General features: G+C 42.4%; 1 protein-coding gene across 1 annotated transcript in view; it reads right to left on the bottom strand.

The window, feature by feature from the left end:
• The window catches only part of ROBO4 (roundabout guidance receptor 4), a 77,861-nt gene that overhangs the window by 25,757 nt on the left and 27,573 nt on the right, over window positions 1-24,531 (bottom strand). The window contains exons 12-14 of the mRNA XM_070765307.1: window positions 23,329-23,664; window positions 19,870-19,983; window positions 7,774-7,912 (exon numbers count right to left, since the gene is read on the bottom strand). Coding sequence (XP_070621408.1) covers window positions 7,774-7,912; window positions 19,870-19,983; window positions 23,329-23,664 — 589 coding nt within the window. The remainder of the gene's footprint in view (window positions 1-7,773; window positions 7,913-19,869; window positions 19,984-23,328; window positions 23,665-24,531) is intronic.

Raw genomic sequence — 24,531 nt, 5'->3', positions numbered from 1 at the left:
AAATTGAGTTCAAGAATGGGAGGAGGAGGAGAAAGAAGAGGGAGGGAAGGAAGCAGAGGTGGACTGCTAAGGTGGAACAGTGCCGTGGTCACACCACGGGCACACCTGCATGTCTGCATGCAATTTCGCTACCTGCCCAGGTGCAGTAGCATAATTGTGCTGGACTCCACTAGCACTCAGAGCCACGGGGGCAAGCACACATCACCGTTCCACTTTGGCAGCCCACTCCAGGAAGGAAGGAAGGAAGGAAGGAAGCAAGGAAGCAAGGAAGCAAGGAAGCAAGGAAGCAAGGAAGCAAGGAAGCAAGGAAGCAAGGAAGCAAGGAAGGAAGCAAGCAAGCAAGCAAGCAAGGAAGGAAGGAAGGAAGCAAGGAAGCAAGGAAGCAAGGAAGCAAGGAAGCAAGGAAGCAAGGAAGCAAGGAAGCAAGGAAGCAAGGAAGCAAGGAAGCAAGGAAGCAAGGAAGCAAGGAAGCAAGGAAGCAAGGAAGCAAGGAAGCAAGAGCCGTCACAGAATTTACACATGTAAGACAAATATCATGCCTTGTAAATAGAAAAGCAAGATGTAGAATCATGTAAACTTACTCTGTTTAACCTACCTAATCCTAACCAGTTGAGATTCATCCATGAGCTCAGAGTTTAGCTCTAGGCTCAAGCAGCCCTTTTGGCAAGCAAACATATTTTGTCTGCTGAACAAAAGGAGCAAGTGTTTTATGTGAAATGAGATTTTCTCCTTTTCCTCTTGAGTGTATCAGTAATCTTGGGATCATCTGAAGTGGGTGGACATACCAACTTTTTCTTCTCCATGACCATAAAGAGAAGTTAGGGACATGCACAGGAGCCTGATGTCAAAGAAAGGAGAAGCCCTGGAAAATGTACTTCAGCCACCCCTGTTACACAAACTCTGCTCTGTTCTCCTTTGCAACCAAATGAATTTTCAATAGAGCAGTCAATTATTGTGTAATTGCCCATAAATTCAGAATGACACCAAAATTATTTCTTGCAAGATCCAAGGACAACTTTTTTTCTCTACATAAATATGGGATTTAAAGGGGCAGCAAAAAAGGACGGAGTCAGCTGATATTTCACTAATGGATTGATTTACTTGCCTGGAATGATAATTGCCCATTTACTTAAATAGCTGGGCACTTGTACAGATGCCTGCCCTGTTCAATGAGAAATGCTCCCTTCTAGCCAGGCATGGAATCATCCCATGATTTGTAGCTTTTTAAGTGCAAAATAGGGAGACAGGATAGTTGGGATTCATTTCCCAGCCACATTTGTTCCTGCCACCCCGATGATCCATCATAAGGGTGCCTGTGAATAATATGCAAAGTATGTAGATTTGCCTACTTGGTGCTAGAGGAAGGAGCAGGCAATTTATTCTACTATCTGGCACAACCAGAAGATGAGTCAGCACAGGGTGAACTCTGAGTTTTCTGCAAGGTGGCTCTCTATCAAAAGCCAGAGGAGAAGCAGAAGAGATTCCATTCTGCAGGGGGTTGAAAGCCAACCACCATCTTGTCCATTCCCATCTGGGCTTTCTTTGAGTATCATGAGCAAAACAATTGAAGTATTGAGTCATCCGTTGTTAGCCTAAGCAACTGGGAGGGAAAGTGTTTTAAAAATGATATCTTCTGAGTGCCCTTCACAGAGTTATTAACAAAATATCTGGACCGGGAGTCACTGCTCACAGTCACTCATGCCCTCATCGCCTCGAGGCTCGACTACTGTAAGGCTCTCTACATGGGGCTACCTTTGAAGAGTGTTTGGAAACTTCAGATCATGCAGAATGCAGTTGGGAGAGCAATCATGGGCTTCCCTAGGTATGCCCATGTCACACCAACACTCTGCAGTCTGCATTGGTTGTCGATCAGTTTCCGGTCACGATTCAAAATGTTGGTTATGACCTATAAAGCCCTTTATGGCATCGGACCAGAATATCTCCGAGACCGCCTTCTGCCGCACGAATCCCAGCGACCAGTTAGGTCCCACAGAGTTGGCCTTCTCCGGGTCCTGTCAACTAAACAATGTCGTTTGGTGGGAACCAGGGGAAGAGCCTTCTCTGTGGTGGCCCTGGCCCTCTGGAACCAACTCCCCCCAGAGATCAGAATTGCCCCCAACCTCCTTGGCTTTCGTAAGCTCCTTAAAATCAACGTCTGCCCTCAGGCATGGGGGAACTGAGATATTCTTTCCCCCTAGGCCTCTACAATTTATGCATGGTATGTCTGTATGTATGTCTGGTTTTATAATAAGAGTTTTTTAGTTGTTTTAGTATTGGATTGTTACATGCTGTTTTTATCACTGTTTTTAGCCGCCCCGAGTCCACGGAGAGGGGTGGCATACAAATCCAATAAATAGATAGATAGATAGATAGATAGATAGATAGATAGATGGATGGATGGATGGATGGATGGATGGATGGATGGATGGATGGATGGATGGATGGATGGATGGATGGATGGATGGACGGACGGACGGACGGACGGACGGACGGACGGACGGACGGACGGACAGACAGACAGACAAACAAAATAAGAGAGTTGGAGTTTTTCTAGTGCAGGAGTAGGCAAAGTTGGCTCTTCTATGACTTGTGGACCACAACTCCCAGAATTCCTGAGCCAATCATGCTAGCTCAGAAATTCTGGGAGTTGAAGTCCACATGCCATAGAAGAGCCAACTTTGCCTATCCCTGTTCTAGTGCAACCCCCTACTCAGAACCTGGTTGTTTGGATGTAGGTATTTCATTACCAAACTAGGAAACATCATCAGTGCTAGTGAGTGTGGGGTTTGCTCCCTGTATGTACAGTAGCTTGTACTGCCAATGTTGGTGAGGATATAGGTTCCTCCTCCTCCTTACCAAGGAGAAAATCACACCCTCAAAAAAACTGGCAGGGCATAATGTGAATTTCAGGTGGTTAACACCAGAAGGTGTAATGATTTCTTGGCAGATATGGAGAGATCACAGTGTTAAAAATAAATAGGGACAAGACAAAAATGATAGTTTTTAAAAGCATGACTGAAAAACAGAAAAATGAGTTGATGGAAAAACTAAATCTTCAGGTAACAAAGGAAATTAAATATCTGGGAATTAATCTATCAGCAAGATGCATTACCCTTAAAAAGGATAATTATGATAAGCTAATTATGGGTTGCAACAATAAAGATGAATATTTTACCTAAAATTCTCTTTCCATTTCAGACCATCGCAATAAAATTAGATCAAGGATATTTTAAGAACCTAAACAAAATAATAATCCATCTGGCAACAGAAAAGACCCAGAATTAGACTAAAAATGCTCCAAGAAGCAAAAGACAGAGGGGGATTTGGTTTACCAGACTGGAGTGGATATTATCAGGTGGCAGCTCTTACATGGGCAAAAGAATGGATTAAATTGGAGAATACAAGAGTACTAGAACTTGAAGGACATGACCTACAAGCTGGTTGGCATTCCTTTCTATGGGATGACAAACAGAAATCACACCGTTACTTTTCAGGACATTACATAAGAAAATTGATATTAAATGTATAGATAAATATTAAAAAAGCAAATGTATATAGGCATTCCAAATTGGTTTTCACCATTATACGCCTATGTACATCCTATTTTTTTTTTAAAAAAATGGCAAAATTATAACCTACAAATGTTGTGGTTAGCTCTGGCCCAGCTCCTGCCCCAAGGAATGTGCAAACATCCACATGCCGCAGGCCTGTTTTGCTCCTGATGGAATATGCCGACGAAGCCTCCTCTGACCAAGGAAGCGTGAGTGACAGGGAAGAGGGGAATTTGGCAGACCGCCCAGGAGGAGATCAATCATCTGTATCATCCCTGGATTCTGAACAAGAATTAATGACACATCCACGCATGTATAGAGTGATGCATAGGAGACAACAACTGAAGGATTATTACAAGAGAAAATGAGGCCACCTGTGGTTGGGTGGGGCTGCTGTAATTAGTGCTACAGATAAAAGTGTAACTTGGTGTTCTAGCCTCATGGCAGTTTATCTGATTCATTGTTTCATCAAGATGGTGGTTTTTGTGCTGTTCAAGATTGTGTGTGGACTCTCTGAACTTTAGAATTGGACTCAAGTTCCCAGTTATTGGATGAGCAATTGGATTGCATTTAACCTGTGCCTTGGGTGTACCAGAAAATCCCATTGACATTTAAAAAGGGAGCTGTTTCTGTTTTTCTGTTTATAAAAACTTTTGGGTTTTCCTTTTATCGTGTGGTATGTGTCTTCCTGGACTAATTACCCTGTAATTACGGGCGGTTGAAACACGCCGGCAGAACAACAAAGAACTGATGAAAGAAGAAGAGAATCTAAAAACTAGATTAAAATTGTGGGATGAAGGGATTAGAACTAGAGTGATGGGAGTACCTCCAGGTAATGTCAAGATATGGAAAGGACAAGAAAAATCGTGAGATAGAGAAAGGAACTATATTAGATAAAATATTACTAGGAACAGATGAGAAATCAATTTAAAAATTGTACCAATATCTGTTATATTACAAAATGGAAGAGGAACAAGTCAAAGAGACAATGGTTAAATGGGCCCAGAACTTCAGCTGCAACATAAATTTAGATGAATGGCAACAGTTATGGACAAGAAAAAAAACCTAGCACTAGCCACAACATACAAAGAGAATTGGTATAAAATGTTCTATAGATGGCATAGAACACCAATACAATTAGCTAAAATAGATTAAAAAAAACATTCACCTAAATGTTGGAAATGTAGGAAAGAGAATGGTACTTATTACCACATGTGGTGGCTTTGTAACAAGACAAATATATTCTGGAACAGAGTTCAAAAGTGGTTCAAGGAGATATTGGGGAAAAAAATGGAAAGGAAACCAGAACTATTTCTACTGGGAATAACCCATGAAAGATACGAAGGATGTCAAATTTATTTAATCCTGCACATCACAACCACGGCAAGATTAATTTTTGCAATACAGTGGTACCTCGAGATACGAGTTTAATTCGTTCCGGACCTGCGCTCTTAAGTCGAGCAGCTCTTATCTCGAACGACTTTTCCCCATAGGAATTAATGTAAATAATTTTAATTGGTTCCAGCCCTCAAAAAACTCACAAAGTTAGTCTAAATTATGCAAAAAGACATTGCAAGAATAAATGTAACTTTACTTATTAATAAGATGATAAGCTGAGAGCTTTCCTTCCCTTCCTCTTTTTACCCAAAACAATCAACATGGCAAACTTTTATTTTTATTCATTAAACTGTAGTTATTTATTCAACTTCACTGCCACCCAATCCTGTAGAGGGAGGAAAGAAGGGAGGAAGGAAAAGGAAAGCAAGAAATGGAGGGAGGAAAGGAAGGAAGGAAAGAAAGAAAGGAAGGAAGAAAGAAAGGGTGAAGGGACAGGAACAGAGGAAGGAAGCAAGGAAACTTATGAAAGGGGAGAGTAACTTCACTGCCACCCAATCCTGTAGAGGGAGGAAAGAAGGGAGGAAGGAAAAGGAAAGCAAGAAATAGAGGAAGGGAAGGTAAAAGAGAGAAAGAAAAAGAGCAAGAAAGAAAGCAAGCAAGAGAGAAAGAAAGAAAATGAAAGAGAAATAAAAATAGAGAGGGAGAATGAAAGAAATGGAAGGAGGGAAGGAAGGAGAGAAAGCAAGAGAAAGAAAGAAAGCAAGAGAAAGAAAGAAAGAAAGAAAGAGAAAGAAAGAAAGAAAGAAAGAGAAAGAAAAAAGAATGAAAGAGCAAGAGAGCAAGAGAGAAAAAGAAAGAGAGAGAGAGAAAGAAAGAAAGAAAGAAAGGCAACTTCAAAGAAAGGCTCACTGAGCATCTCTCACTCTCTCTCTCTTTCTATCCCTCTCTCTTTCTCTCCCCCCTCTCCCCCCCTTTCCCTCTCTCTTTCTCTTTCTCCCTCTCTCTTTCTCTCCCCCCTCTCCCCCCTTTCCCTCTCCCCCCCCAGGCCGGCAGCGATGTTTTAAAACAGCCGCGCCGTTTGCGAGCTAACTCCTGAGGTGCGGAAGTTCGCCTTTGGCATTTGGGCCACTTGGAATGTGAAATTCAAAACAGCGTTCGGATCCCCCCACCCCCAGCAGAAGCCAAGGACCCCCAGAGTGGGGCGGCAGGGGAGGCGACCGCCTCTCCACTCACCAAGTGCCGGGATACGAGCCGAGAAGAGCCGGGCTGGCTTACTTTCCTTCCTTCCCGCGCTGATGCAGAGCCACTCGAACAAAGCGTCACACACCCCTGACGCTTTTGGCGGCAAAAGAGCCCAGCGTCGCTTCGGAAGCCGCCGAAAGCATCAGAGGGGCGCGACGCTTTGTTCGAGTGGCTCTGCATCAGCGCGGGAAGGAAGGAAAGTAAGCCAGCCCGGCTCTTCTCGGCTCGTATCGCGGAGAGGGGCGGCATACAAATCCAAGTAATAAATAAAATAAAATAAAAAAATGTCTCTCCTCTCCCAGCTCTTATCTCGAGTAGCTCTTAAGTCGAGCAGCTCTTATGTCGGGGTTCCACTGTAATGGAAAAGTGAAAACATACCAACTGAAGATGAATTATTGGAAAAAATAATGTTCTGTACAGAAATGGATAAATTAACAATGGAAATAAAAGATAAAGATGAGTCATAATACTACCAAAGCTGGAACAAATTCTACTCTTGGTTAGAAAGTCAAGGGGAAATAAATAAATAAAAACAACCAATTAAATAGTCAATTAACTTAAATAACAGGGAAAGAAAAAAGAGGATCGGCTGAATATAGGAATAAGAGAGATACCGATGTAAGACCTATGTATAACAAAATGTATATAGTACTAGAAATATTAAATGATGTACATAGAAGTATCACGATAGAAAATAAGAAACAGGACTGCCACACATTGTCCAATATTTTTATAATGTTTTGTTTCTGTGTGTTTATAATGAAATAAAGCTTTTTGTAATAAAAGAAAACCAACACTGGAATGACAAGCCAGTGTATATGCAAGGAGCTAACTCAACACTCATGAAACATCTGCAAGCAAACCACCAACTTCAGAGACCATCAAAATTCCATAATTTAATCCTGTTCTAAATATATTCATGGCATCGGACCAGAATATCTCCGGGACCACCTTCTGCCACACGAATCCCAGCGACCAGTTAGGTCCCACATAGTTGGCCTTCTTTGAGTCCCGTTGACTAAACAATGTTGCCTGGCGGGACCCAGGGGAAGAGCCTTCTCTGTGGCAGCCCCGACCCTCTCGAACCAATTCCCCCTGGATATCAGAGTTGTCCCCACCCTCCTTGCCTTTCGAAAGCTCCTTAAAACCCACCTCTGTTGTCAGGCATGGGGGAATTGAAATTTTCCCTTCCCCCTAGGCTTATAGAATTTATACATGGTATGTTTGTATGTATGATTGGTTCTTTAAATTGGGGGTTTTTTAGATTATTTTTAATATTAGATTTGTTTACATTGTCTTTTTATTGTTGTTAGCCGCCCCGAGTCTGCGGAGAGGGGCGGCATACAAATCTGATTAATAAATAATAAATAAATAAATAAATTCTATTAATATCGTAATTGTTTTCAAGATGTTTTTTAAATATTAATTTTGGTACTTGGTTTAGAAATGCAATCAATAATGTTTAGGATCCCGTCTCAGAGTATTTATTAACTGCTATGAGTTCTACGCTGCTTCAGTCTCAAATAATCCAGCATCTCTGTGGTTTACGTCCTCTTAATCTTGTGTACCAGGTAGAAGGAGGGTTGCAGAAAGAGGCTCTGAGATTAAGATAAACCGCCCAAATATTCAGATCCCATCTTACTCTTGCTTGGTGCTGGAATCTTGGAGAGCTTGAAAGCCAGGTGGGATAGGAGGAGGTGGTGGCAGTGAAGGGCCACTTTGGGAACTGCACAGTGAGAACTTGGAGGAGCTGTACGTTTTTAGCACCTTTTTCGCTCTCCCTAAACAAGGAACATAAAACGAAAGAAAAGATCAACAAATGGCAACTTTCCCACCATCCTCACTTCATCCACGTTGGAGAACTGGGTGAAATAATTAGCTCCTTTGCCTTCCCTACCAGTTCAGAAGTGCACGCTCCATGTGCCACTCGTGAGCATGCTTTTTCACCCTTTGTGCATGCGCAGAGGGTGAAAAACAAGAAAATGGCAATGTCTGAGCAGGCAGGCAGAGCACCACACTACCGCTGCTACCGGTTCTCCAATCCAGTGTTTCCCAACCATAGCAACTTGAAGATATTTGGACTTCAACTCCCAGAATTCCCCAGCCAGCGAACGCTGGCTGGGGAATTCTGGGAGTTCAAGTCCAAATATCTTCAAGTTGCCAAGGTTGGGAAACACTGCTCCAAACCACAGGCCACCGCTGCTACCGATACACCCGGATCGGGCCAAATCTGTAACATTTCACCCCTGATTTAATCCCTTTAAATGATTACTATTACATCTATGTATAATACACTTTACTAAACTGATAAAAATCACTCAGCAGTGCACAATGGCTTATTTTTTTTTAAAAAAAGAGCAAGGTACCTACTAACACACATGGTGGTTGTGCCCAGAAGCGAAAAAATATTGGAAAAAAGATACACAGTTGACTACAAGAATTGGTAGGGCCACAAATTGAATATACTCCAGAAATTTTTCTTCTAGGAATATTTAAAGGAAAATATGATAAAAATTCTAGATATCTGATGTTACATATTACAACCGCAGCCAGGATCATCTTTGCGCAATGTTGGAGAAATAGAAACACACCAACCGAGAGTCTTATAATCAAAAAAACATGTTTCCCCTGAAAGTCTCATTAATTAGCCATCCAAAGCATCTCTGGATGGGTGGATCCAATCCAGATTAGGATACACTTTATGAGTCGGTCAAAGAAAGGGGAGGAGAGGTCCAAATAAACACCAACTGAGTCTTGGACAAACTGATGGGCACATAGTTTCCTGCAGCGATGGGGAAAAGATTAAAGTCATAATTTATTTTATTTATTAGATTTGTATGCCGCCCCTTTCCGTAGACTTTACAACATTTCTCACAAACTGATTTCCACAATTAGGTGTCTTCTGTATATCACAGTTCTAGAGAAGGTGCCCACAGAGGCTCCAGAAATAGTCTGTAATATAGTACAGGAGATAACTTATCTGTCTTTGCTTGCTTGTTTGCCAAGATAGATACAGTACCTTCCTTGACTTTTTAAACCAGAGGACTCTCCTCTCAGACCAGATCTGTCACAAATCAGATCTGTGCATTATGTGTTCAGCTCTGGGTTTCAGCATGTAACTGGTGCCAAACCAGTTTTAAATCGAAAGAAGCATAAGGAAAGAATGTGAATCGTGCCTTGGGAAGATTTTCTTTGCTTGCGTCATTTAGGCTGAAATCACACATGCATTTTTGAACTGCTTTAATTAGCACTGCTAGACATCAATTAAGGTGTGTTGCCACCATTTCCAAGTTCTGTTATCCCTGTTTTAGAAAGCACCAGGAGGAGATATTCCCTTGGCTATTGTACACCAGATGCTGACCCCAGATGCTTCGTTACCTGCCCAGCCCACATGCAACACCCAATTGGTGTTAATTGCTGCTGCCTTCTCTGCCTATCTTTCTATTGGTCACTTTAAAAGACAAGGTCATGAGAAAGCCCTGTCAGTTTTGCTAGATAAGAAAGAAGCAGATTGACGATAGAAGCCTGCTAATGTCTGACTACATTCCCCATCCATGTTTTGGGAGTTTGGAACCTACTTTAGGAATTGGAGACTATCTAGGCCCGTGATGACGAATCTATGATACACGCACCACAGGTAGCACACGGAGCCATATCGCAAAGCATTGCCTTAGGTCAGCTCCAGTATGCATGCTGACATAGGGCAATGCTGATTTTCAGCCTTGAGGAAGGCGGTTTTGTCAACTGGAGGCTTCAGGGAAGCTTCTCTGAAGCTCCGGAGTGCAAACCCCCCCCCCCCACCCAACAGGCAAACCGGAAGTTTGGAAAAATGGACTTCCGGTTTGATTTATTTATTTATTTTATTAATTAATTCGATTTCTATGCCGACCTTCTCAAAGCGACTCAGGGCAGTGTACAATGTTAACACAACAGTATACAAGAAATCTAATATCTCTAAAAATAAAAAAAATCTAAACACATTTAAAAACCACATGCACATTCACATACACTCATCCAATCCAATCATGTCTCATATCTGCCGGAGACAGTCTCATCACTCACGGCCCCCATGCCTGCTGGCAAAGGTAAGTTTTTAAGGCTTTGTGAAAAACCACGAGGGAGAGGGCAATACTTATCTCTGGAGGAAGTTCGTTCCAGAGGGCCAGGGCCACCACAGAGAAGGCTCTTCCCCTAGGTCCCACCAGTCGACATTGTCTGACTGACGGGACCTGGAGAAGGCTGACTCTGTGGGATCTAACTGGCCACTGGGATACATGAGGCAGCAGACGGTCCCGAAGATAATCTGGTCCTAAACCATGTAGAGCTTTATAGTTCATAACCAGCACTTTGAATTGGGCCCAGAGACCAATTGGCAACCAGTGCAGCTCGCGGAGTAATGTTGAAATGTGGGCAGATCTTGGTAAGCCCACTATAGCTCGTGCGGCTGCATTCTGCACAATTTGTAGTCTCCGAACAGTCTTCAAAGGCAGCCCCATGTAGAGAGCATTGCAGTAATCGAACCTCGAGGTGCTAAGGGCATGAGTGACTGTGAGAAGTGACCCCTTGTCCAAATAGGGCCGCAACTGGCGCACAAGGCGTACCCATGAGAACGCCCCCCTCACCACAGCCGAAAGATGGTCTTGTAAGCTCAGCTGTGGATCGAGGAAGACGTCCAAGTTGCAGACCCTCTCTGAGGGGGACAAAGACTCCCCCCTCATAGCAATGGGTGGACAGTTGGTATTGTCCCTGGGAGGAAAAACCCACAGCCACTCCATCTTGTAGGGGTTGAGTCTGAGCCTATTTGCCTGTTGTGCTATTTTTCACACTCCAAAGCTTCGGGAAGCTTCCCTGAAGGCTCTGGAGTGCGAAAAACAGCAAACGGGCAAGACCGAAGTCTATTTTTCTGAACTTCTGTTTTGCCTGTTTTTTCACCGTTTCAGGATTCAGTGAAGCTTGTGCACATGTGTGGAAATGGGGGAATTGTGCACAGGTGCAGGTGCAGCATAAGGGGGTACACATGCATGGGGGAAGGGAATGGGTATGGGCACATGGGTGTATGCTAGCACATGCACGCACGCACACCCTTTTGGCACATGAACCTAAAAAGGTTCAGCACTTGTTCACATCATTAGCTGTCCTCCAAACATTCAAATTTGAGCTTTTTCAGAAGTTCTTAAAGAAGCAGACTGGATTTGGGACTTCTCTTGGGTTCCCTAACACTGATTTGCCCCAGGTTATAAATGAAAAAAAGCAGTAACAACAATACAATTGGAATCATAAAGAGCAAAATTAAACAGATCAAAGTGAAAGAGAAATTTACTCATGGAAGTCCTGCATAAACTAAACAATTTAGGGAGGTTGGAATGACTCTGGAAACTGATCTTCTGCAACTATGATGGCAACAGAGGCTCTTGAGAGTGAAATGGGCAGTTTCCAGATTTAATAAATAAATAAATAACATGTTCTCCCTTTGAAAAATGCCAGGGATTTCAAGTGATGAAACACCTAGCAGCTAGGCTGCTAGCAAGAGCAAGATATGGAAGATATGAGATCCTGCATGCCACAATGAAAGATTTCCACAACTTTATCAGCTCTTCCAAACCATTATTCAATCCAGTATTAATGTTTGAAGTCTAAGCAACTGGAGGGCCAACTATCTAATGTTCTGTCTTGTACAGCAGCCGGCCAGTAATTAGCCCAAATTAAAACTCAAACACACATGTTTCAAACAGAACAAGAGTCTTTTTACAAGGTGTTGTGGTTGGCTCTGGCCCAGCTCCTGCCCCAAGGAATGTGCAGGTGGATGTGGGGGAGACAGGCCTGTTTTGCTCCCGATAGAATCTCCCGACGAAGGCTCCTCTGACAAAGGAAGCGTGAGTAGCAGGGAAGGGGGGAGTTTGGCAGACAGCCCAGGAGCAGATCAATCATCCTTATCATCCCTGCATTCTGGACAAGAACTTATGACAGATGCACGCATGCATAGAGTGATGCATAGGAGAGAACAACTGAAGGATTATTACAGGAGATAAGTGAGGCCACCTGTGGTTGGGTGGGGCTGCTGTAAATAGTGCTACAGATAAAAAGAACAGCATGCTGGTTTAGCCTTGTGGAAGTTTATCTGATTCATAGTTCATCAAGATTGTGGTTTTGCTGTTTCCCTGTTCAAGACTGTGTGTGGACTTTCTGGACTTTGGAATTTGGACTCAATTTCCCAGTTACTGGGTGAGAAATTGGATTGCATTTAACCTGTGCCTTGTGTGTACCAGAAAATCCCTTTGACATTTAAAAAGGGAGTTTTTTCTGCTTTTCTGTTGATAAAGACTTTTGGTTTTCTTTGTTTCATGTGGTGTGTGTCAGAAATTACCCTGTAATTACGGGTGGTTGGGACATGCCGGCAGAACACAATGTGTTTGTTGAACTGCACAAACGCAAAGCAAAACAATGTCTTTTCCTTTGCCAAACTTCAGGCATGAGGCCAACTTGATAAGATAAAGTCACACACACTTGCTTCTCAGCCAAAAGTCTACTCACAATATTATTCCCCCTATGAATTCCAGTACTGCATCCAGGTTTGTCAGGCAAAAATACTCTTCACAGGGTCTTCTCCTCAGGAGGCACGAATGTCGGCTTCTTGCAAAGAGCACCCTCCAACTCCTCCCTCCTATATACTCCGGGGGTGCAGACTATGCACAGCTGAGCTCACTTCCTCTTTCTGAGCTTTCTTAACTGCTCCTGCCGCCCCTGCATCCTTCTCACCCATACATTCAGGATCGGGTCCCTTATCTCCTCTTCCTCTTCCTCAGACCCTGGCAAAGCCCCAGTTGGGGGTTCTATAACCTCTGTAGGCTCCTCCTACCCAGACTCTCCCTTTTCCTCTGGCTCACTGTCTGACTCCTCCGCCAGCCACACCAGCCGGCCGTGCCCAGATGGTCCCAGTTCATCAGACTCAGTCCGTTGCCAAAGGGCCTGGCTGTGAGCCAACCACAACATCTAAGAGATGGCCTCTCTTATTATGAACTTGACTGGTCATTTAGATATGTAATGCTCCCTCCGATGATGTCCTCCTGGTCACAGGCTAATTTGTATCATATGTGGAAGATAATGCAGAAGATCTTCTCCAAAGGCCTTCCCAAACTATGAATTTTATTCTCTTGTCCTTCTAAGGCAGTGTTTCCCAACCTTGGCAATTTGAAGATATCTGGACTTCAACTCCCAGAATTCCCCAGCCAGCGTTCGCTGGCTGGGGAATTCTGGGAGTTGAAGTCCAGATATCTTCAAATTGCCAAGGTTGGGAAACACTGTTCTAAGGAAATACATTTGTGAATACAAACCTTAGCTTGTTATCAGCAGAAGGAAATAAAGTTTACAATATGTCAAATGGTGTGTATGAAGCCAGCCTTTCAGGAGAGCACCTAACAGTGATTTGGTTCATTCTGCTGCTTCTTGCTGAGCTTTTGATTTGGCACCAGAGTCCTCAAAGAAGCAATTTCCTCTCTTGCTGGCTGACCTTGGAACTCATCAACAGAGACCTTTTTAATCTGCCCATTGCATTGGAGGGTCGGTAAAAGAGTGGGTCACCTTTTTTTGTAATGGCCCCGAAGGTGCATCCAGGGGAGGGTTCACCAGCTTTTCAACACAATTCTGAAGATTCTGTAATTCTTCTTGATCTGATTGAACCCCTCATTTTATCACATGATTATCCTGATGGACTCTTTGGATCTTACCCTTAAATGCATCTTAAACATAATTTCCATGTGTCATTGTCTTCTTCTTGGATGGGTGGACAGATGAATGGACAAACAGATATACAGTGTTCCCTCGGTTTTCGCGGGTTCGAACTTCACGAATAGCCTATACCACGGTTTTTCAAAAAATATTAATTAAAAAATACTTCGCAGGTTTTTTTCTATACCACGGTTTTTCCTGCCCGATGACATTATACGTCATCACCAAACTAATAATTTTTGCAAATAAATAAGAAAAAAACCAATTATTGTTAATAAATAATTATGTTTATAAATATCAGGATCACTAAGTGTCTTATTCAACGGTGAGTACCAGTAATAATGATGAGTAAATGGTTGTTAAGGGAATGGGAAATGGTAATTTAGGGGTTTAAAGTGTTATGGGATGGCTTGTGATACTGTCCATAGCCAAAAATGGTGTACTTACTTCCGCATCTCTACTTTGCGGAAATTCGACTTTCGCGGGCGGTCTCGGAACGCGAAAATCGAGGAAACACTGTGTTCACTTTCCAGTCTGTGGCTGAGAGTGAGTGACTAGCCCAAAGTCACCCAGTTGGTTTCCATTCCTAAATTGGGGTGAGAACTGGGACTCTCCACTCCCACTCCAGTGTCTTAACCATTACACCACACTGCCTGCAATTTGATGTGGTAAATTTCAAGGAAAGCTTTATTGCGTGATTGTCCTGGAAATATAAACCTCCTATTCATCAGGGCATTTGAGTGCTCTAAGAACATCCAGAATTCAAACCAGCATCACAACCATTTTTAAAGCTCTTTTGTGAGTCACACTATTAAATCCTTTCTCCCAAAAGGTCCAATTTTGCAGGATTGGGTATTCATTGAAGACACTACTTCATGAATAACTGAGAAGGATCTATGGACACAGGATACTTGGAAAGGTGTGATGGAGGCCTTGTACATAAATTACCAGGAAAACCTTCATCAGTAGTAATGCTGGTGCCTCATTTAGCATTTGAAAGGGCATCTAAGTGGCCTCTTGGTTGGAGAGTCAGCTTGTGGGTTCAAGACTCATCTGGCAGTGAGGATCCCATAATAAAGCAATGGCAGCAAAGCACAGAAGTACACAAGGAGTTGCATATATTTAGCACCAGAGCAGACTATATAAACACACTGTTCAAATAGTATCTAATAGTTTTACCTTTAGTTTTAGAGCTCTTTAAAGCTGAACTATTGAGAACTGAGCCAGTAATTAAACAACAGAGTTCAACAAACATTAAAGAGGGAGGGACTTGGCCCTTTGCAAGCATACAAGCTTTGCATTTAGATCTATTCAAGAATTCCATGGAATTTTTCTTTCCTGATCTTTTTCTTTTGCTGTAGGTAGAAAAGGAAAGTCTTCCTTCCTTCCCTCCCTCCCATTTGGAGAACTGTTTCTCATGGATGGCCTACAAAACATTGGCACTTATTTATGAACTTCTTGAGGGGTATACCAGTAGGGAGATGTCATCTACAATTAACTACCTATTGTTCTTCAATCATCTTGACTTTCTACACTTTCATTGAATGAACATCGTTCTTGCAGACTTTTTTCCAACCAGATAGCAGAAGGTAGTCAATGGATGGATGGATGGATGGATGGATGGATGGGAGGGAGGGAGGGAGGGAGGGAGGGAGGGAGGAAGGAAGGAAGGAAGGAAGGAAGGAATACCTTGATCATCTTGCAACAATAAAAGTAGCACAAAAACAATCTGAGAAAGAGGTAAAAGAATAGAGACTGCTTTCATATTCTCTCACATGTGTTGTCAAAGACTCAGAGGGGAAAAAGAAAGTTGCCTGCAGCAATCCAGAATTAGGCATTAAGTAAAATAAACATAGGTTTGGGGCACTAGGAAGGAAGGCACCACAGAGATTAGCTCTCCTATCCTTTTTTCCCCTCACTGCAATGGTCTACTTCAGTTTTCAGCATTTACTGAGGGATGATAAATCCAATAGAAAAAGAAGCTTCTCTGCAGGCAAAATCATATGGTGATATCCTGGTAATAAAGCATCCAGGGTACCAAAATAAATAAAAGCATTTGATGAGCCTGAGTTGAAAATAACCTCTCCCTCCTCCCCACCCACCCTCAAAAGAAAAATTAAAGAAAGGGGACCTCTATCATCTCTTTCTTGTTAAAATATTTCCAGCTGAATCTAAGACAACCCTCCTATTTAAAAAAGAATTTGGGGGAAATCTGAGGTTTCACTGGATATCCAGTGATACTCTGCTGCTCTCTACTGGAATAGAGAGAGAGAGAAAGAGATGGAATTAGCTTAGACATGAACCCCAGTAAGAAGAACACTTACAAAACCAAGAAATGAGATGGCATTATTTTAAAAGTCTACCAAATCAATCCCACCATCTTATCTTTACCTGGAGTAGCCAATACATTTGCATATTTTTATAATTTTAAATCAGGTTGCAAAGCGCTAAAGTCAGAGATGACAGTAGGAAAAATAGAAGTGTGACTTCTCTTACCATTTTTTTTTATTTTCCCACTTAAATTTGGTTTGTCATTTCTGGGAAAGATTTTAAGCTTTGTTTTAAAATAGTTATTTATTTTTTATATCCTGCCTTTATTATTTTTAATAAACTATTTAAGATGTAGAATACATCTATCATTCCTTCTTCCTCCATTCCCCAAAACAATACCGCCTCCTGCCGCACGAATCCCAGCGACCAATTAGGTCCCACAGAGTGGGCCTTCTCCGGGTCCCGTCAACTAAGCAATGTCGGTTGGCGGGCCCCAGGGGAAGAGCCTTCTCTGTGGCGGCACCGGCCCTCTGGAACCAACTCCCCCCGGAGATTAGAACTGCCCCTACTCTTCCTGCCTTCCGCAAACTTCTTAAAACCCACCTTTGCCGTCAGGCATGGGGGAATTGAAACATCCCCCCCCCTGGGCACGTTGAATTTATATATGGTATGCTTGTGTGTGAGTCTGTTAGTTTGTGGGGTTTTTTTAAATCTTTAAAATTTTAAATTGTTGATTACTTATGATTTGTCTTTTACATGTTGTGAGCCGCCCCGAGTCTTCGGAGAGGGGCGGCATACAAATCCAAGTAATAAATAAATAAATAAATAAATACACCTATGAGGTGAGTTGGCCTGAGAAAGAGTGACTGGGCCAGGGTCACCCAGCCAGCCTTTTTTGGCTAAGGCAAGACTAGAACTCAGAGTCTCCTGGTGATTGGTTCAAAGTCACCCAACTAGCTTTCATAGCTAAGGCAGGACTAGAACTCACAGTCTCTTGGGGATTGGGTCAGAGTCACCCAGCTGGCTTTCATGTCTAAGGCAGACTAGAATTCACATTCTCCGGGTAATTGGCCTATGATGGTCCAGTTGGCTTTGATGGCTAAGGTGGAACTAGAACTTATCTTCTCCCAGTTTGTAGCCTGATGTCTTAATCACTAGACCAAGCTACCAGGCATATATGCATTTTCTTATCGCATACTCATGCACATACATTATATACCCAAAACTTCTAGAACAAAGCATTATTCAATGTTGTTAAAACTAACACCAGTTATTGGGTAACTTAGAAATAAAGTTAACTGTTGTAACATATATATTGTGGTGCATCAACTGGCATTAACTGGCAATTCAAAGTATTGGTTATGACCTATAAAGCCCTTCATGGTACCAGACCAGATTATCTCAGGGACCGCCTTCTGCTGCACGAATCCCAGCGACCAGTTAGGTCCCATAGAGTGGGTTCTCTCTGGGTCCCGTCAACTAAACAATGTCGCTTGGCGGGACCCAGGGGAAGAGCCTTCTCTGTGGCGGCCCTGGCCCTCTGGAACCAACTCCCCCCAGAGATTAGAATTGCCCCCACCCTCCTTGCCTTTCGTAAGCTTCTTAAAACCCACCTCTGCCGCCAGGCATGGGGGAACTGAGATACTCTTTCCCCCTAGGCCTTTACAATTTTATGCATGGTATATCTGTATGTATGTTTGGTTTTATAATAAGGGTTTTTAACTGTTTTAATATCGGAATGTTTATATGCTGTTTTTATTACTGTTGTTAGCCGTCCTGAGTCTACGGAGAGGGGCGGCATACAAATCCAATAAATAAATAAAATAAAATAAATAAATAAATAAAATCAAGGAATTTTTTTAAAAAAAGCATTCTTCTTTTAAGCTGAAAATTGCACTGCCAGATTTAGGGGAAATTTTTGAAAAGATAGTTGGGCTTCAGTTTGCATTTTGGTTCTCTAACTAAAACTAGGTTAGTGGTTCTGTTGCACCAACCAGAAATAGGATTCATTGCACTGTCTTGCATCTGGAATACAAATTTCCTTCCATTTTTCCAGTCGGTGTATGTGAAAATGAAATATTGAAGACAATATTAAGGGCATGTCAAACTTTCTCTTTGAGCAGATTGGTTTCTGAAATACTAACTGCTTCTTCTATTTCCAAGTTGCTTCCACAGCTAGGCTTGTGATATTAAAAAGGATGCCATTCTTTCAGCAGATGGAAAGAGAGAAATAGGGGACAGAAAGGGGGTTAGTAATTGCATGTGGGCGCAAAGATGACAGAAATGCAGCATGGCCTGCCAAGATTACATCTGTTGGGATCTAAGTGTTTAAAGAGATCTCACCTGGAAGAACTAAATGCCTATTATAACTGATTATGCCACTAAGCAGCAGAGGGCAATTGCATGAGCCAAAGACCACATTAAATCCAGACTCAAACTCAACCCTGATAAGACGGAGCGGCTGTGGGTTTTGCCTCCCAAGGACAATTCTATCTGTCCGTCCATCACCCTGGGGGGGCATTATTGACACCCTCAGAGAGGGTCCGCAACTTGGGCGTCCTCCTCGATCCACAGCTCACATTAGAGAAACATCTTTCAGCTGTGGCGAGGGGGGCGTTTGCCCAGGTTCGCCTGGTGCACCAGTTGCGGCCCTATTTGGACCCAGGGTCACTGCTCACAGTCACTCATGCCCTCATCACCTTGAGGTTCGACTACTGTAATGCTCTCTACATGGGGCTACCTTTGAAAAGTGTTTGGAAACTTCAGATCATGCAGAATGCAGCTGCGAGAGCAATCATGGGCTTTCCTAGGTATGTCCATGTCACACCAATACTCCGCAGTCTGCATTGGTTGCCGATCAGTTTCCGATCACAATTCAAAGTGTTGATTATGACCTATAAAGCCCTTCATGGCACCGGACCAGAATATCTGTGAGACCACCTTCTGCCGCATGAATCCCAGCGGCTGGTTAGGTCCCACAGAGTTGGCCTTCTCCAGGTCCCGTCGACTAAACAATGTCGGCTGGCGGGACCCAGGGCAAGAGCCTTCTCTGTGGTTGCCCCGACCCTCTGGAACCAGCTCCCCCCCAGAGATTAGGATTGCCCCCACCCTCCTTACCTTTCGTAAACTTCTTAAAACCTACCTCTGCCGTCAGGCAAGGGGGAACTGAGACATCTCCCCTTGCCTATGCAGTTTTATGTATGGTATGTTTGTGTGTATGCTTTTTAAATAATGGGGTTTTTAGGCTTTTAATGTTAGATTTGTTATTGTATATTGTTTTATCACTGTTGTGAGCCGCCCCGAGTCTGCGGAGAGGGGCAGCATACAAATCTAATAAATAATAATTTTTATTATTATTCTCAGTCCCCATCCAATTCATGTTACTTCTTCCTATGTATCATGCTTGAAGGAGGGCTCTGCTTAGCCTTCTATCCAGTGAAGGGCCACCAAAATTTTTACTGCCACACTGTGGGTGTGGCTTATGCAGGACACCCTGCATTTTCTTTCAACATCTTTCAGTGCAAATTGGGTGCTCTGGGGTGGAGCTCTATTTTCGCTACCCCACTGCATCCACCCCCACCCCTTCCGGGCAGCAGCCCACTCCTGCTTCTATCCTACTGAGATATGTTCAGATAAATCATGACAATGTCTTAGAAATAAAATGGTGAATTCATCTCTAACAAAATATCTACAACTGATTGGGTCATTTCCCCAAACGTGAGGCAAAAGGTTCTTCTCCTACCATGGATTCTTTGATGCTTTCTAGAACTGACCACACTCCTTGGGCTACTGTGGTTGCTCCAATCTGCTGAGAATCCAGATGGGGACATGGGTGTGCTGTGCACCTGGTGCAGCTCTGAAAGAGAAAGAGGGTTTTTTATGATTTTATGAGTGTTGTATTGGCAGTTCTGTGTTAGCAAAAACTTCAAAAGAGAAGAATTTAGGGGCAGTGATTTTTAACAGTCTCAAAATGGGTGAACAGTGCAGTCAGGCGATAGGGAAAGCAAGTAGGATGCTTGGCTGCATAGCTAGAGGTATAACAAGCAGGAAGTGGGAGATTGTGATCCTGGTGTATAGAGCGCTGGTGAGACCACATTTGGAATACTGTGTTCAGTTCTGGAGACCTCATCTACAAAAAGGTATGGATAAAATTGAACGGGTCCAAAGACGGGCTACAAAAATGGTGGAAGATCTTAAGCCTAAAACTTATCCAGAAAGACTTAATGGACTCAATCTGTATAGTCTGGAGCAGTGTTTCCCAAACTTGGCCACTTGAAGATATTTGGACTTCAACTACCAGAATTCACCAGCCAACGAATGCTGGCTGGGGAATTCTGGGAGTTGAAATCCAGATATCTTCAAGTGGCCAAGTTTTGGAAACACTGGTCTGGAAGACAGAAAGGAATGAGGGGACATGATCGAAACATTTAAATATGTTAAAGGGTTCAATAAGGTTCAGGAGGGAAGTGTTTTTTAATAGGAAAGTGAACACAAGAACAAGGGGGCACAATCTGAGGTTAGTTGGGGGAAAGATCAGAAGCAATGTGAGAAAATATTATTTTACTGAGTAGTAGATGCTTGGAACAAACTTCCAGCAGACGTGGATGGTAAATCCACAGTAACTGAATTTAAACATGCCTGGGATAAACATATATATCCATCCTAAGATAAAATATAGTAAATAGTATAAGGGCAGACTAGATGGACTATGAGGCCATTTTCTGCTGTTAATCTTCTATGTTTCTATGATAGTATGTGCCTGACAGATCTACCTGAGTTCATAATGCTACAATGATCAACCATTGGCCAAGCTAGGATGATCCAGATACTGAAATTATTACTTGTCCCCGAAGATGATGATGATAATTATTATTATTATTATTATTATTATTATTATTATTATTATTATTATTATATTAGATTTATATTTACTCCAAGTCATAAATCGGAAGGATGAGATTGAACCTTCTGCCCATGAAACTGAATATTTGGGGTCCACACCTGTTGACACTCAGCACTTTACAGTGAGAGGAGCATGAGCTACATCAGTAAAATTGCAAATGGTCCACAATGATGTAAAAAAAATGAAATATACTGCTCAAAAAAATACAGGGAACAGTCAAATAACACATCCTAGATCTGAATGAACGAAATATTCTCATTGAACACTTTGTTCTGTACAAAGTTAAATGTGCACAACAGCATGTGAAATTGATTGTCAATCAGTGGTGCTTCCTTAAGTGGATAGTTTGATTTCACACAAGTTTGATTTACTTGGAGTTATATTGTGTTGTTTAAGTGTTCCCTTTATTTTTTTTGAGCAGTGTATAATAGATGGGAAACCCAGACAGCCCTTACAAACACATTCCTTCCAAATGTCAGGTGGTATGCATTTCAAGTTCCCACCAAAGGGTTGGGGAGATTTTGAACATAAAAAAGGGGAAATCATATCTATACAACCAAATGCATGTCCCTGAGTAGGCATTTACACTTATGGGTCCTACATGTGCACAAATCTTACTTCCTTTGATTCAAACCACAGCTGCACTAAAGGTATTTAGCTGGCGGCTAAAGGCTCTGAAATGGTAGAGTTGACTATGAAGGCCAAAGCTGTAATGGGCTCTCCAGATAGGGCTGCTCTTTGAGCTGCCAAGTTAATTTCCAAGTAACTCAGCCCTTGCTGTGTCCTTAACAGAGTGGATGTGTGGCTCTGCATCGCTCCTGGCAATTAGCAGCTGCAGCAAGCAAATGAGCCTTTCTATTACATTCCACAAAAGCCATGGCATTAAATCTGTACCTGAACTTTGGAGATAATTCAATTAAGTCCCCTTGCAAAGAAGAAGGGAGGGGTTAAAGAGATGCTACAACCAAGGAGAACTCGTTTTTTTCCCCATCTCCTGGCTACCTGCAGGAATTCTCTTGACATTTAGATCGATGCCCTTATACATTTTCATGATCTTGTGGGTGAAGGCCACAATCAGTGAAAGCAATTCTGACTTTTTGAGTTGGACTAAGACTTCCCGCAGACACATAACTGGTTCAAGAAGTGAAAGGACAGGAAGCAGGCAATAAGGACTTCATTTCCACAATGGAGAGGTCTTATCTCCCACAAAGAACTACATTGGCACCAAAGTTTTTTTCACTTGTTTGGAACTGGGTAGCTCAAGTAATTAAATTGCAGATGATACGAACTTATTTGGGGCAGTAAAAGAAAAGAGGAAAAAGTGCAAAGAGCTCCCGAAGGGATTGAAAGTGGCTGATTAGTGCAATGCAATGCAAAGTCAGGCACATTTGAGAGGGAAAAAGCTCAATTTCACATGCATACTAATGGAATCTAAGATGGGAACATTGATTGGCCACCAAAGAGATCTTGCAGCTGTGGAGAAGTAAATCCAGATGACAATCCAATACATAGCCTGGGGGGAGGGAGGCCCATTTCACTCAAGGAAGCCTTAAGAAAGAAATTCAGATGAGAACTAACATAGCAATGGCCTTCTATAATACTGATTGCAGCTGGAATGACACTTCTGTTCATTACATTTCAAAAAGAATATTGCAGACCCTTACAGGATACAGAAAAAGCTTATTTTGAACTACAGCATGTCTTCTATGAGGAAATACTATAGCATTACATCTCTGGGTTAAAAATGATGTTAATCATATATAAAACCATACATGAGATGAAAAGATGGAGAAGGAGAGATACATTTTAGAATCTGGGATCATCTTCTGAATCTGAACTTGCAAGGTTTGGATTGCTTTGTTTTGTTTTGTTTTTAAATGTTTATTCATTTGCAAAATTTGTATATTGCTTCCATCATTATAGTTTATAGAGGTAGTGATGGATATCAATTTGGGTTTCTTTCAAGGAAGCTTTTGACAAAGATTTATCAATAGCATAGCAATGACATTTGGACTTATATACCGCTTCATATTGCTTTTACAGCCCTCTCTAAGTGATTTACAGAATCAGCATAGTGCCCCCAACAATCTGGGTCCTCATTTGACCCACCTCGGACGACTGGAAGGCTAAGTCAACCTTGAGCCAGTGATGAGATTTGAACTACTGAATTATAGCTAGCAGTTAGCTGAAGAAGCCTGCAATGCTGCACTCTAACCACGGCACCACCGCACCCGGGCAATTAGCCAGAGATTGCTTTAGACACATGTCAATTATTTGGGGAATGGTTAGTTGCCTTACCCTTTTTGTCATATTTGGCCCAGGATCCTCTGATGGTACGATTTGGCGAGAGGGAACCAGCTGCCTTCCACGGCCCTTGGTGTGTTCTTCCTTGGCCACTAACACAATCAGTCCTCAGGTTCTGGCTGCCATGAGACATGAGCTCACCAGCTTGTGTTAATTCCATACTTTGTAGATTAGGATTGGAAAGGTAGGGCAAAGAACTGTAGAAGGCCTTGAGGTCTTTTGCTGGAAGGTTCACGCAGAGAGCTCCATGTGGGATATTGTTGCTGCTATCAGGCACCAAAGGGACAGTCTGGATTCGCGACCCTTGACTCTGCCTGTCAAAGGACACTGCTGTGGGGATGGAGACACAAAAGGCAGAATGAAATGCATGTGGTTTTCTGACTTTACAATCAAATCTTTACAATAGTGAACAACTCATTGGCAGGTAAGGCCTAATCCATACGATATGAGGGAGGAGGAGGAGCAGGAGCAAGAAGAGGAGGAGGAAGAAGGAGGAGGAGGAGGAGGAGGAGAACAAGAAGACAAGAAGAAGAACAAGAACAAGAAGAAGAAGAACAAGAGGAAGAAGAAGAAGAAGAAGAAGAACAAGAACAAGAAGAACAAGAAGAACAAGAAGAACAAGAACAAGAACAAGAAGAGGAACAAGAAGAACAAGAAGAGGAACAAGAAGAACAAGAAGAGGAACAAGAAGAACAAGAAGAGGAACAAGAAGAACAAGAACAAGAAGAAGAACAAGAACAAGAAAAACAAGAAGAAGAAGAAGAACAAGAGCAAGAACAAGAAGAACAAGAACAAGAAGAACAAGAACAAGAAGAGGAGGAGGAAGAAGAAGAAAAAGAAGAAGAGGAGGAGGAGGAGGAACAACATTAAATTATATTTGGTTCATGTAAATATTGTTTATTTTCACCATCATTTTTATAAGGTGCTGGTCCAAAAGGCTCACAGAATGTGCATATCCCACCTCTTCCATCTCCTTTCTCCACTCTGAGGGATTATGCAAGAAAAAACAGTGGAAGATACTTTTCCTATACTCTGCACAGCATCCAATCCATAGGGGTAGCATGATGAAAAGAAGCCCAGAGCTTCTGCAAGGTCTAGCTCCCCAGCCCTGTTCTAGATTCAGTTTCAACAGGACATCTTTTGCATGGAATGTTATATAAAATGATTGCCCCAAATTTAATTTGCCTTGCAGGTTAA

The sequence above is a fragment of the Erythrolamprus reginae genome, chromosome 12, assembly GCF_031021105.1.
Source record: "Erythrolamprus reginae isolate rEryReg1 chromosome 12, rEryReg1.hap1, whole genome shotgun sequence".
Classification (NCBI taxonomy): domain Eukaryota; kingdom Metazoa; phylum Chordata; class Lepidosauria; order Squamata; family Dipsadidae; genus Erythrolamprus; species Erythrolamprus reginae.
This window is presented reverse-complemented; position numbering and strand designations above follow the sequence as displayed.